We start from the raw sequence: 10,604 nt of genomic DNA on the forward strand, positions 1-10,604 counted from the left end.
ACTAATCGAACAAAACTACATTGATCGGTCAAACAAGCCTAACCAAGCCAATATTAACCAACTAACAAACCCAACGCTAACTTATATAGACCGACGGAACAAGCTTACATATTGACAGGCAAGCCCAAGCCTAACCCTGACTTAACAAGCCTACATATTGATCAACAAGCTTAAGCCTAACCCTAACCGATATTAACCAACTGAACATGCCTAATATGTACCTATTGAGCCTAACTATAAATCATATTAACCAACTAAACAAGCTTAACCCATATTGATGGAGCCTAACTGTAACTAACATTAACCGCCCGAACAACGCTAACCAATACTAACCCATGCCCACTATGTACCTGTTGGGCCTAACCCTAACTCTTATTAACCCGGGCCTAACCCTAACTCGGCCGATCAAGCCTAACCTAACTCTTAACGGCCGAACAATATAGATAGCTCATTTGATGAATAGGTTTAACTTTGACATAATGGATCAAAAAAGAAGATGCCTCACTGGTCTAATTCTCAGACTTCAAAAAATAAGTTGAGCAAGCTAAGCTAAACTAGGCTGACCTAACCCATACTAACAGTTCATGCATAGTTTTAACTTACTCATTTGTGGATCAAACAAAAAAAATCATGCTAATCAGAAGAACACATGGACTAAGAAGAAAAAAAGATGTAGAACATAATACTTAATCCACATAGCATATACTATAGCACTTAGTTGCAATATATACACAAAATTGTTCCCAACCACCTAACCAAGGATCAAGAACCAAACATCCACAACTACAGAAACAAACTTCCTATGATTTACTTGAACATCTAACAAACAAGTTCCCACATCCTATGCCCCATACAAAATCCCATAACAAAGTCTTGATTAGAGAACAGGCAAAATGTCCATGTACAACCCTTCTCTGGTCTTCCTTCACTTTTTCGTCGGTTATTCCTCGGGCTGCTGCTCAGTCTCGAGCTCAACTGCTTCATACTCCACGTCTTTCTCCTCGAATTTCACCTCCACCAAGAACCTTATGCTTACCTACACGATAAAAACAGAAGACCAGTAAACACCATATATACTTGGTTTTTGAAACCATCTTTTTTTCTCATCATTATAAGTACCTGATGTGGATCATATACAGCATATTCGTTGTACTCGAGAGGGCTTTCCTTGTGCTCTGATGGAATCAACTTGCCACAAGGGACATTAATGTTGTCCTTCCACACAAAATGCTCTGACTCGTCTGTTTTGTTCTTGCCAAGCCCTTTAGCTCCAATTCCCTTCTCCTCCAGAGATTTAGTGTCCTGCATTTGTACAAAATTCGACATTAGCTCTGACCACCACCGTGCTTGCAGCTCTATACAGCACTCCAACTTGCTCCAGCCCGGTACATCCGGAGTCTGAGAGAAGTAGAGTTAGCACTACTCGCAATACCACAACCCAACTTGCTGTGGCCCCGAATCAATCCGGAGTCATAATAAGTAGGCTAGCCTCCATCCCCAAGTCAAGCCAACTTGTTCCATCCCTGAGTCAGTCCGGAGTCAAATACAAATAGCTAGCAAGTTTAGGGACCCAGCATGTGAGCAGGTTACTTTGGCACATATGAGCAGCGGTCACGAATCGTAAGTTCAAGCAAAAAGAGAAAGATAGAGGTGAAAAAAGAGTTGACTAAGAACCTAAGACCAGACGAAAGAGACAGGGAGACGAGAAGAAGGCTCGGCCAAGAGCCTAAGATACGGGATGATAGGGGCGACAGCCGACTATCGGTTCTTACTTCCTACTCAACTAGTTTGAGACAAGAAAAGCGATGGCCAAAAGACAATGGAGATAGGTTAGGGATGGCCAACCTCAACTGTCGGTGTTCAATACCAAGTAAGATCCTCATTGACAAGTAAGAAACTTCAGCAACAGAAAAATCTAAAATCAATTAGCATCAATTTCTACAGTACCTCAGGTGGACTTGAGAACTCTTGGATTTCTTCTCCTAGTGAGGCAACAGCCAAAACCAAGAAACCTTCTGGCCTATCTACAGCTGTGAATCCATATCTGGCTGCTTCTGCTGCAGCATCCGAACAAACGATGGCTCTTCCAAACTGCAAAAAAACAATATATAAACTCCAAAGAAGTTCTTCCCTGCCCGAAAAGGAAAACAGACTTACAGAAAATAACACGACACTTTGACAAAACAAATGTTCTATGCCCTGCTGCACATACCATGTATCCTGGTACAGGAAGTGAACAAGTTGAAGGCAAGAATCCCATCTGCAAGTGTCTCAATAGATTTGAACTCCTAGTCCCTGCAAGCAAAGAGTAAGTAATGCACATATTGTTATTTTAAGGTCTATCCGTTCAGCCGTAATAAGATCGAATCTTGATCCAAGAATCTCTTACCACACCATAACAGAACCTTGTTGGGCAATTTCTTGATGTCATCAAGAGAGGGGCATGCACTTGCTTCAACAGCAAAGATATTCTCAACCGATACACCATAGCTCTGAAGAAAACAGATAACCTCACCTCAGATCAAAGCTACAGATATTTCGTCATGAACCGATATCCAAAATGAACTTGACGTATGAAGACTGAGTGAAATGATCTTACAACATCGCCGATGCTCACTGGTTCATAAGTTTTGTCCAGGTACTTCACTATCATTTTGTAGTCATCTTCCTCTTTCTCAAGAGGTGAAAGAGAACAATTTAGCTTCATATAACGCTCAAAAAGAGGATCGTCCAACGTTGAGCCTGACATATCTCCTATAAGACGGGAGGCAGTATTGATATCTCGAATCGCCTCATAAGAAGAAGCACCCTAAATTTTCACAATACAGAAACACATTAATATATTATCATTTGACACGTCTATAAGAGGAACTCAAAACCCTCTAATATGCAATTACCTGGTCTGCAAGTTCTTCATAGTCTTTAAAGGGAAAGGGCCTTGTAGTCGGTATGAGAGTGAACCATCTTTGGGTGAAATCGCCCCAAACGGCGTCTGCTTTGTTCCCCGTTGGCGTTGAAGATTTCAGTTTCTCCACAAATTCTTTGAGGGTATCCTCACCTGTATGGTTGCAAAGTTACTTAAAATGTAGCCAAACGCCAGCGGAGAACGCACAAAGACGAGAAAGACTAACATCTTCTCAAATGAAGATCAGTAACCATCCCAATAGGAATCTCAGGTGAATCATATCCCATCTCCACTAGAGCATACCTTCATTCAACAGATAACAGTACGAGTCACGTACACATGTAAACAAACAACAAAAAGAGTAATCCTAAAGGACATTACCGGTAAATCTCCTGGCTACAGAGGACTTTCATTAAATTTGCTACCTTCGGATCAAGCTTACTATGTGAAGCAGCAACCCCGAGTTGCCTAAGGCCTAGTCCGCCACACCTTACTTCAACGCCATCATCCTACAATTCACCACATCTTTATACTTAAAACTGAACAATTGAAACACCAAAAATACTTTATTCCAGGAAGTAAAGAGAGAACACACAATATCAATAGGGAAGAACTTCATATTTTTCTTATGAATCTTCTTCTCTCTTTCCCATGGTTCGAACTGATCTCCCGTCAGTTCTTCAAAGAGCTTTGCGAATTCTCTAATAGCATCGTTCACGTTTTCCCATTCCTCCAACTTGTCATCTGCTCTGGGGCTGTCACCAATTTTTCCCTTCCTGTAATAAAGGTACAACCGATTCTCTCGCGCCACGATAAGTTGCATAATGCAGAAGCTACACCATTTCAAACATTCTATTAGTTACTACATTGATATTATAAAAGAAAAAGATATTAGTTCTTGATCCGTACTCGTTCAGGTTCCTCCCTTGATCACAAACAGTGAGAGCACAATTGTACAATATGCCATCTTTCTCTAAAATTTTTCCACCTTCATCCTGCAGCTTACTGTCGATATGCACACCTCTCTTTCCAAACACTTTTAGCTACAACCATGTCAAACCAATTTCGGCAAATAAGTATAGTTTCAGCGTAGAAGATCGAAAAGGAAACCGATCACTATTGAACACAAAAGCTTGCAATAGTACCTCAGCTGTTAAGGTTTCAAGTGCCACCACACTGGAATCTTGCTGATCTAGTGCAAGACCTTTCCCCTCTACCGCAATGTCACTGGCAATATCGTATGCATCTAACGTTTCAGCTTGTTTTTTCTCGATGCTATCGGTCAGCCAAGCCTCCCTCACTACCGGGATACCCCTCTCCCTGAGGAACATACAGCACCTAGCTGTGAGATATAATCACCAACACTAATCGAATTCATGCAAAAAAAATATTTTACTCATACACTGCTTCAGCTACTTTAGACGAGCCACCGCGATCTCGCTCCGAGGGAGAAACCACAAGGCATGTTGCCCCTGCCAAAAGGGAAAGCCATTTTAGTCTTTAAGATTACAATCGAAGTCATTGCATCAAATCAACATATGGTTTGGATCATAACCAATAACAGAATTAGCCACTTTCCCTCCATTTTTCTCGATCTTTTTCTTCCAATATTGCTGTAGAGAAAAAGTCCTCATGTCATACAATGCACTTTAATACCATAAATATATGGAAATAATGAAATAATGAATATACATACATGTGTTCGAGAAAGACGGCCTGAAAGAGCAATCATCATTCCTACAAATGGTTTATCCGCTGCAGCTATTTCTCGCTTGGGACGACTTTTCGGGTCTCTATGTTTCTCAATTAGCTATCATATTAACATGAACAAATAGTCAATTTAGATCACCGTACCTGTATTATACAGCAAGTTATGAATGTAAAGGAGTGTACGGCACCTCGTAGACGGGAGTTTTTTCAATAGATTCGGGGATATTTATAGGCTCTTCTCTTCTTGGTGGAGACCTAGTGCTGTAGACACAACTGGACCACTCACTATATGCTCCCTCGCAATGATAGCTGTCGCCAGACAACTCTAACGCGCCACCACAAACTGGACAATCGCCGACAGGACCATAGAATAGTATGTCTTGGCTAACAAGCATAGTTCAGTAAGTTCACTTCACATAACATTCTCTAACAAGCATAGTTCGATAAGAAACCATATCATAAACTGAACTGTCGCAACACTTCAAATCTCTTTATACAAACATGTAAACCAAAATCCTGTTATTAGGTATCCAAAAATATAAACTCGTATCCAATTCGAACTCGTAATGATTTTGACGACCTAAAAATCATTTATGTGGTTACAGATATCTCAAACAAAATGAAAGTTCAAAGTTAAGTTGTTTCCGAGTAAGGAAGTCTTGACTTCCTAGAACAAACTAAAAAGGGAAGGGTACCACATAAATTTAGCTTAGCTTACGATCAGACATTTGTGTGACTATATAGCAAGTATCTCGATGGATCAAAATGAAAAATTCGAAGTTGAATAGTACTAAGTTAAACTTTTTTAGAACAGATCTTAAAAATGAAAACACACTGGTTAGAGAAAGTAAAAACGTAAAACGAAGCTAAAACTATGTTACTAGTGTAAAGATTCAACCAAAATTATGGTAACTACCATACTAAGTGCAAAATCTTACCAACCAAGAGAGCGTAACTTAAACAAACGAACAATAACAACATGCCCCGTGAAATCCCACAATCCCACGGGTGAAGTCCAGGGACGAAAGAGGATAGGGTTAAGCTAAACTACACAACACACAAAATGAAATCTCGCAGATGGGCTTTGAAGTGGATAGAGTGTACACACACCTTAAAGTTGGCTATCACGTCATGATATAGTGTATAAGTTGCAATCTATCTCTATTCCCGACTTAACGAACCTTACCCCTAAGGCACGGAGGTAAGGCACGGAGGTAGAGAGGTTGTTTCCTAAGGATCCTCAGCTCGAACACTTAAAAAACACTACAAAAGAAGCATGACAAATTAAGAAAGATGAATGTGACAAACCATCTAGGAACAACAGCCTCATCAGCTATTGAAGCATCCCGGGCATTGGCTTCGAGAATTTCGCGCATTTGTTCGATGGAGAGATGTTCTCTTGTCTCTCTACAGAACTTCTCAAATTCAGCTGCCACATCCGCAGCATTCGATCTTCCATTAACCTTATCACTACCCTCGCCTTCATTGGCGATTTTCGGCTTCTTTGGCGCCGCCTCAGCCTTTTGCTTTCTTGTAGTAACTTTCTTCTCTTCATCACTTGCATGAGAGTGAGACCTTTTCTCATGAACCTTCACAAAAAAAAAATTAACAACAAACAATAACCATATTTAGTTCGTTTCATTTCAATTTGTTTGTCTTTAATAAAAAAACAATAATCCTCTACTTAGTCTGTTTCAATTTATTTGTCTTATTTATATTTTCTTTTAGACGTGTGTCCGTCACACTTCTTGTGGTATGGCAGGTACTTATCTTATTTTCAAAAAATAAATATCTTGCATAATATCTATCTAGACTTTCAAAAGTACTTAGTAGGATCATTCTGTTGGCGTATAGAACTTAAACTCGATCTTAAGACTTCTTATATAACCTCAAGATGCGAAAATTGAGGTACATGTTACATGTATCACGTCCAGTCAAATTCAAACACATAAAATGAAATTATAAGAACAAGATGTTATCATTTCACGAGATTTCTTCCTATATTTGGTTGGTGGTAATAGTGGCCCGCAATAGTTTTAATTTGTTCGATTTAAAATTAAACTTGTTTTTTCCGACTTATAAGTTAAAAGTCATAAGTTTGAAAACCCAAGCTATTAACTTTCTAAATTTTTTGGGTACTCCACGGCCTTTACAATTGTTTAAAAACACTTTTAAGAGTTATTCAAAAACTTTCAAAGCTAAAAGTAGTTTAAAAGCAAAAAATCACTGAAAATAGGTCTTTTTTTGGATAAACGCGGAAGCAATGATCGAAATTCAAAAACACACTTCAAATAAACTAAGACTCAATTACCCAAACTTAATTTTTTATATATTTTTATATACTTTAAATTACTTGACACACTCCGTAACTTCACGGAGTTTAAGAGTGGATATTTGAACACCACATAAGTTAAAAAGAGGTAAAAAATTAAAAAGAAAAGAAAAGAATTCAAGCTGATAAAGCCTTAATTTAGTTGAGGAGCGTGTCGTATTTCAATCATAGTTTAGGACTTTGTGCCTTACCCTTTTTTAAGAAAATATCAATCTCAAACTTTCCAAATAGTAATAACAAAAATTAGAGACATTCAATACATTTAATTTATGACAAGACTCAAAAATCATTCAGTCAAAGAATACATTTTCATTTTCAAGATGTTTTGTTAACATATTGAAGAATTGAACTATAAAAGTTATAAAGAGCTAGAACAAACCTTCATTTTCAAGATTTTGCCACTTGTGAAAAATTCTTCAAATTATTATATCAAAGAAACCAAACTTGCAAAAGACATAAAGAAAACAAAAAATATAAGAGAATTTGTCTCTTTTTTACATTTACATACAGGCACCTACGTGTAATTTATTTTGGATTTCAAAGTCTATCTGTCTCTCAATGGAGCTAACAGGTGTACTAGTATAATCTCCTTGCTTGACACATGTTTTCACCTCCGCTCGTTCAATTTATTTGTCTAATTTTAACTTGATAAAGAAAGTTTAGAAGAGAAATTCATAATTTTAAATTAAAGAGATGTAAAGTATATCAAGATATCATGATTTTTAACGAGTTATAATTAAAGAGTTAGATAAATAGAAAAAGGATGATTTTTTTAAAAACAGACTTAAAAAATAAGATAAATAAATTAAAATTTTGAAAAAACAAATTTTTAGTTTTAATTTTTTTTTTATAAGATATGTGAAGTTATCATCTCTTACCAACAATATATATTTTGAATATATTGTCCACCAAAATTAAAGTATTAAAATATATAGAAAGAAATTATATGATTTATTTTTATTTTTATTTTAGAATAAATAGAAGGTAAAACTTATTTGTATCGAGTGTTAATATCAAGTCAATATATATATATTATGTGTTTAAATTTATAAATCATTTTTATATTATTAAATTATATAATAATACATTTTGTATTGACTTGGTGTAAACACGCAGGATATAAATTTTTTCCCAAAATTGAGTCTTACTTTTCATTTTAATTAATTGTACTGACCTACAAATTTAAAGAAAAATTGCAATTAGGTATTGTGGTCTACTTCATTCCATTTATTTTTGTATGAAATTTGAAAGTCATAATTGAAATAAATTATAGATATTGATATGAATATAAATTATATTCCGAAAAATTGAATAAGAATTATGATAAAATAATTATTATTTTTTTATTTAAAAAAATATAAATCTTGAATATTAATTATGATTTATGTAGTTACATTTATTATGATGGGATCTCAAATATAGTGAGGTTCCTTCTTAATATAAAAATCAAATTATCAAATTAAAAACTTCAAAAATGAGAAAGAAGAGAATTTTAAAGTTCAATTCTCTTTTCTAGATACCAAAATTATCATTACTAAGCTAAGGTAACCTTATAAATATATACTTAATTTTCGCTTATTTAAACTCTTGGGGGTTAATTTTTATTTATAACAAATATTAATTACTTTCAACAACACTTACATATTAATTTCATTTTAAATTTATTTGACACACGTTTATTTAACTCTCAAGTCTCAATATATACTACTATATTGCTATTAATTTTTCATTCTGACTTGATTTTTAAAATTAAAATAAATTTTTTTTGACATGAATAAAAATAAATTGAGTAAATAAATATCAAATATAAGTATTTTTTTAAAATAAATAAATAAAGCAAATATGTTATATGATTACGTATGGAGAATTTTGGCACTTGACAATTTTTGAAGTCACTATGTCATACTCCAAGTTTTGAGATATTATGTCATTTATGATTGCTTCAGCTCATCAAAAGCCCACAATTTAAATATGTCACGTATGGTTTATTTTGTTTGACAATTGAAATTTAAAAAATTAATAGAAAAAATAAAAAAATAAAAAATTATTTAAAATATATTTTCTTTTTATTTCTTTCGACAAGTGAATAGATTAAGGAGTTTATATATGATGATAAATTTCTTTATTAGTTTGATATCCGTTAGTTAAGAAGGAGGAGTAATACGTTAACTGTATCAGATCATGACTGATTTTAAGATTAAATCGAAGAGATTCATATATGCTGTACTTTTTTATTTATGTGGTACTATTAAATTTCTCTTATATTTCTATGTCAATTTCTTCACATTTTTTTAAAAAAATTTCCCTTCTTTAAATTTTTGTTTCTCTTTCAATTTCTTGTCACTATACAAACATGTGCACATTATTATTTTTAGAAAAGAAATAAAATTAAATTTAATAGAAATATGAAATTATGAAAATTTATGAAATTATACTACGCTCATTCTATATAAGAAGGTAGAGAGAAAGGAACATGGTGTTAAATTTTCATTTACATTTTAATGAAATAATTTATCATCATATAAATATATAAAAATAATGTAATTTAAATAGAATTAAATTTATTTAATTGACATAATTTCAAAAATAAATTCATGAATGAATATTATCACTAGTACCTATACATGCAAAGATAGTAATAGTTTTGAATTGTCGATTAACTGTTTTTAGTATAGTAATTTTAAAATATACCAAAACATTATATGATAATATTATTATTTATAAGAGTTAGTCATTTATAAATACTTTAGTGAATAAGATTTGCAATGCGTTACTTTGGATGCTAGTGTAAAAAACTTTATTTATTAATATGAAGTTTGAGTTGTTCAATTTAAAGTTTTAAAATATTTTTTATAATTAATAAACAATATTTTATATAAATTTGGTACTATTTTTTTTTACAATCTTCAACTATTAATGTAAGCGAAATTGTTAATAATTTCTTTAGGTTTAAAATTTTGAACACTTAGAATCAAATGTTTTACTAATTAACAATTGAATCACCCTTATTAATAGCTTTCTAATATAGAAGAAGCCTCAATTATCAACGTATACATTATCTTTTTTTATATATATGTATATGTTTGTTTCAAATAATATGTGTAATTATCAACATATACATTATCTCTAAATAATTTATTGTAATTTACCATTTTTTAAATTATGATTATTTGTAAATAATTATTGTTATTCAAAATTTAAGTCGTCTTTAATAACAGATAGTATTAAATAAATACTATAAAATAATATTAGTATTTACTGTGTACTAATCCTAGTCCTATTAGGATTAGTACTCCTTAATCCTAGTCCTATTAGGATTAGTACTCCTTCCTATATCTCCTATATATATCTCCCATGTATTCCCTTAACACTTGAATACAATCAATATTCCTTCATGGTATCAAGAGCCAGAAAACCTAGATCTTCTTTTCTCTAGGTTTTTTTTTCCTCTCTTTAGGGCACCGATCGTTCCCTCTCTTCTCTTGGGCGGCGGCATCCATGACAACCGAGGTGGATCCTCTCGGTTCACTTCCTTCTGGCGTTACTCCTTCTCAGACATCTTCATGCCCTGATTCCCGAAAAATTATCAGACATAAATTACCCTACATGGAAAATCACCGTTCTTACAGCCCTTGAGGCCAATTACCTTCTCAAATA

General features: G+C 33.8%; 1 protein-coding gene across 1 annotated transcript; it reads right to left on the reverse strand.

The window, feature by feature from the left end:
- Positions 1-671: 671 nt before the first annotated feature.
- Positions 672-7,433, reverse strand: LOC107004468 (poly [ADP-ribose] polymerase 3). Its single transcript, XM_015202664.2, has 18 exons — positions 7,327-7,433; positions 5,924-6,204; positions 4,804-4,999; positions 4,602-4,715; positions 4,461-4,518; positions 4,308-4,377; positions 4,051-4,225; positions 3,815-3,948; positions 3,501-3,738; positions 3,287-3,414; positions 3,132-3,208; positions 2,898-3,058; positions 2,600-2,809; positions 2,390-2,492; positions 2,213-2,295; positions 1,948-2,091; positions 1,120-1,302; positions 672-1,036 (listed from the first exon to the last, which is right to left on the reverse strand). The coding sequence occupies exons 1-18, from the start codon at positions 7,330-7,332 to the stop codon at positions 941-943; spliced, it is 2,457 nt and encodes an 818-aa protein (XP_015058150.1). The 5' UTR covers positions 7,333-7,433; the 3' UTR covers positions 672-940.
- Between the last annotated feature and the right edge of the window lie 3,171 nt (positions 7,434-10,604).

This window comes from Solanum pennellii, chromosome 11, assembly GCF_001406875.1.
Source record: "Solanum pennellii chromosome 11, SPENNV200".
Classification (NCBI taxonomy): Eukaryota; Viridiplantae; Streptophyta; class Magnoliopsida; order Solanales; family Solanaceae; genus Solanum; species Solanum pennellii.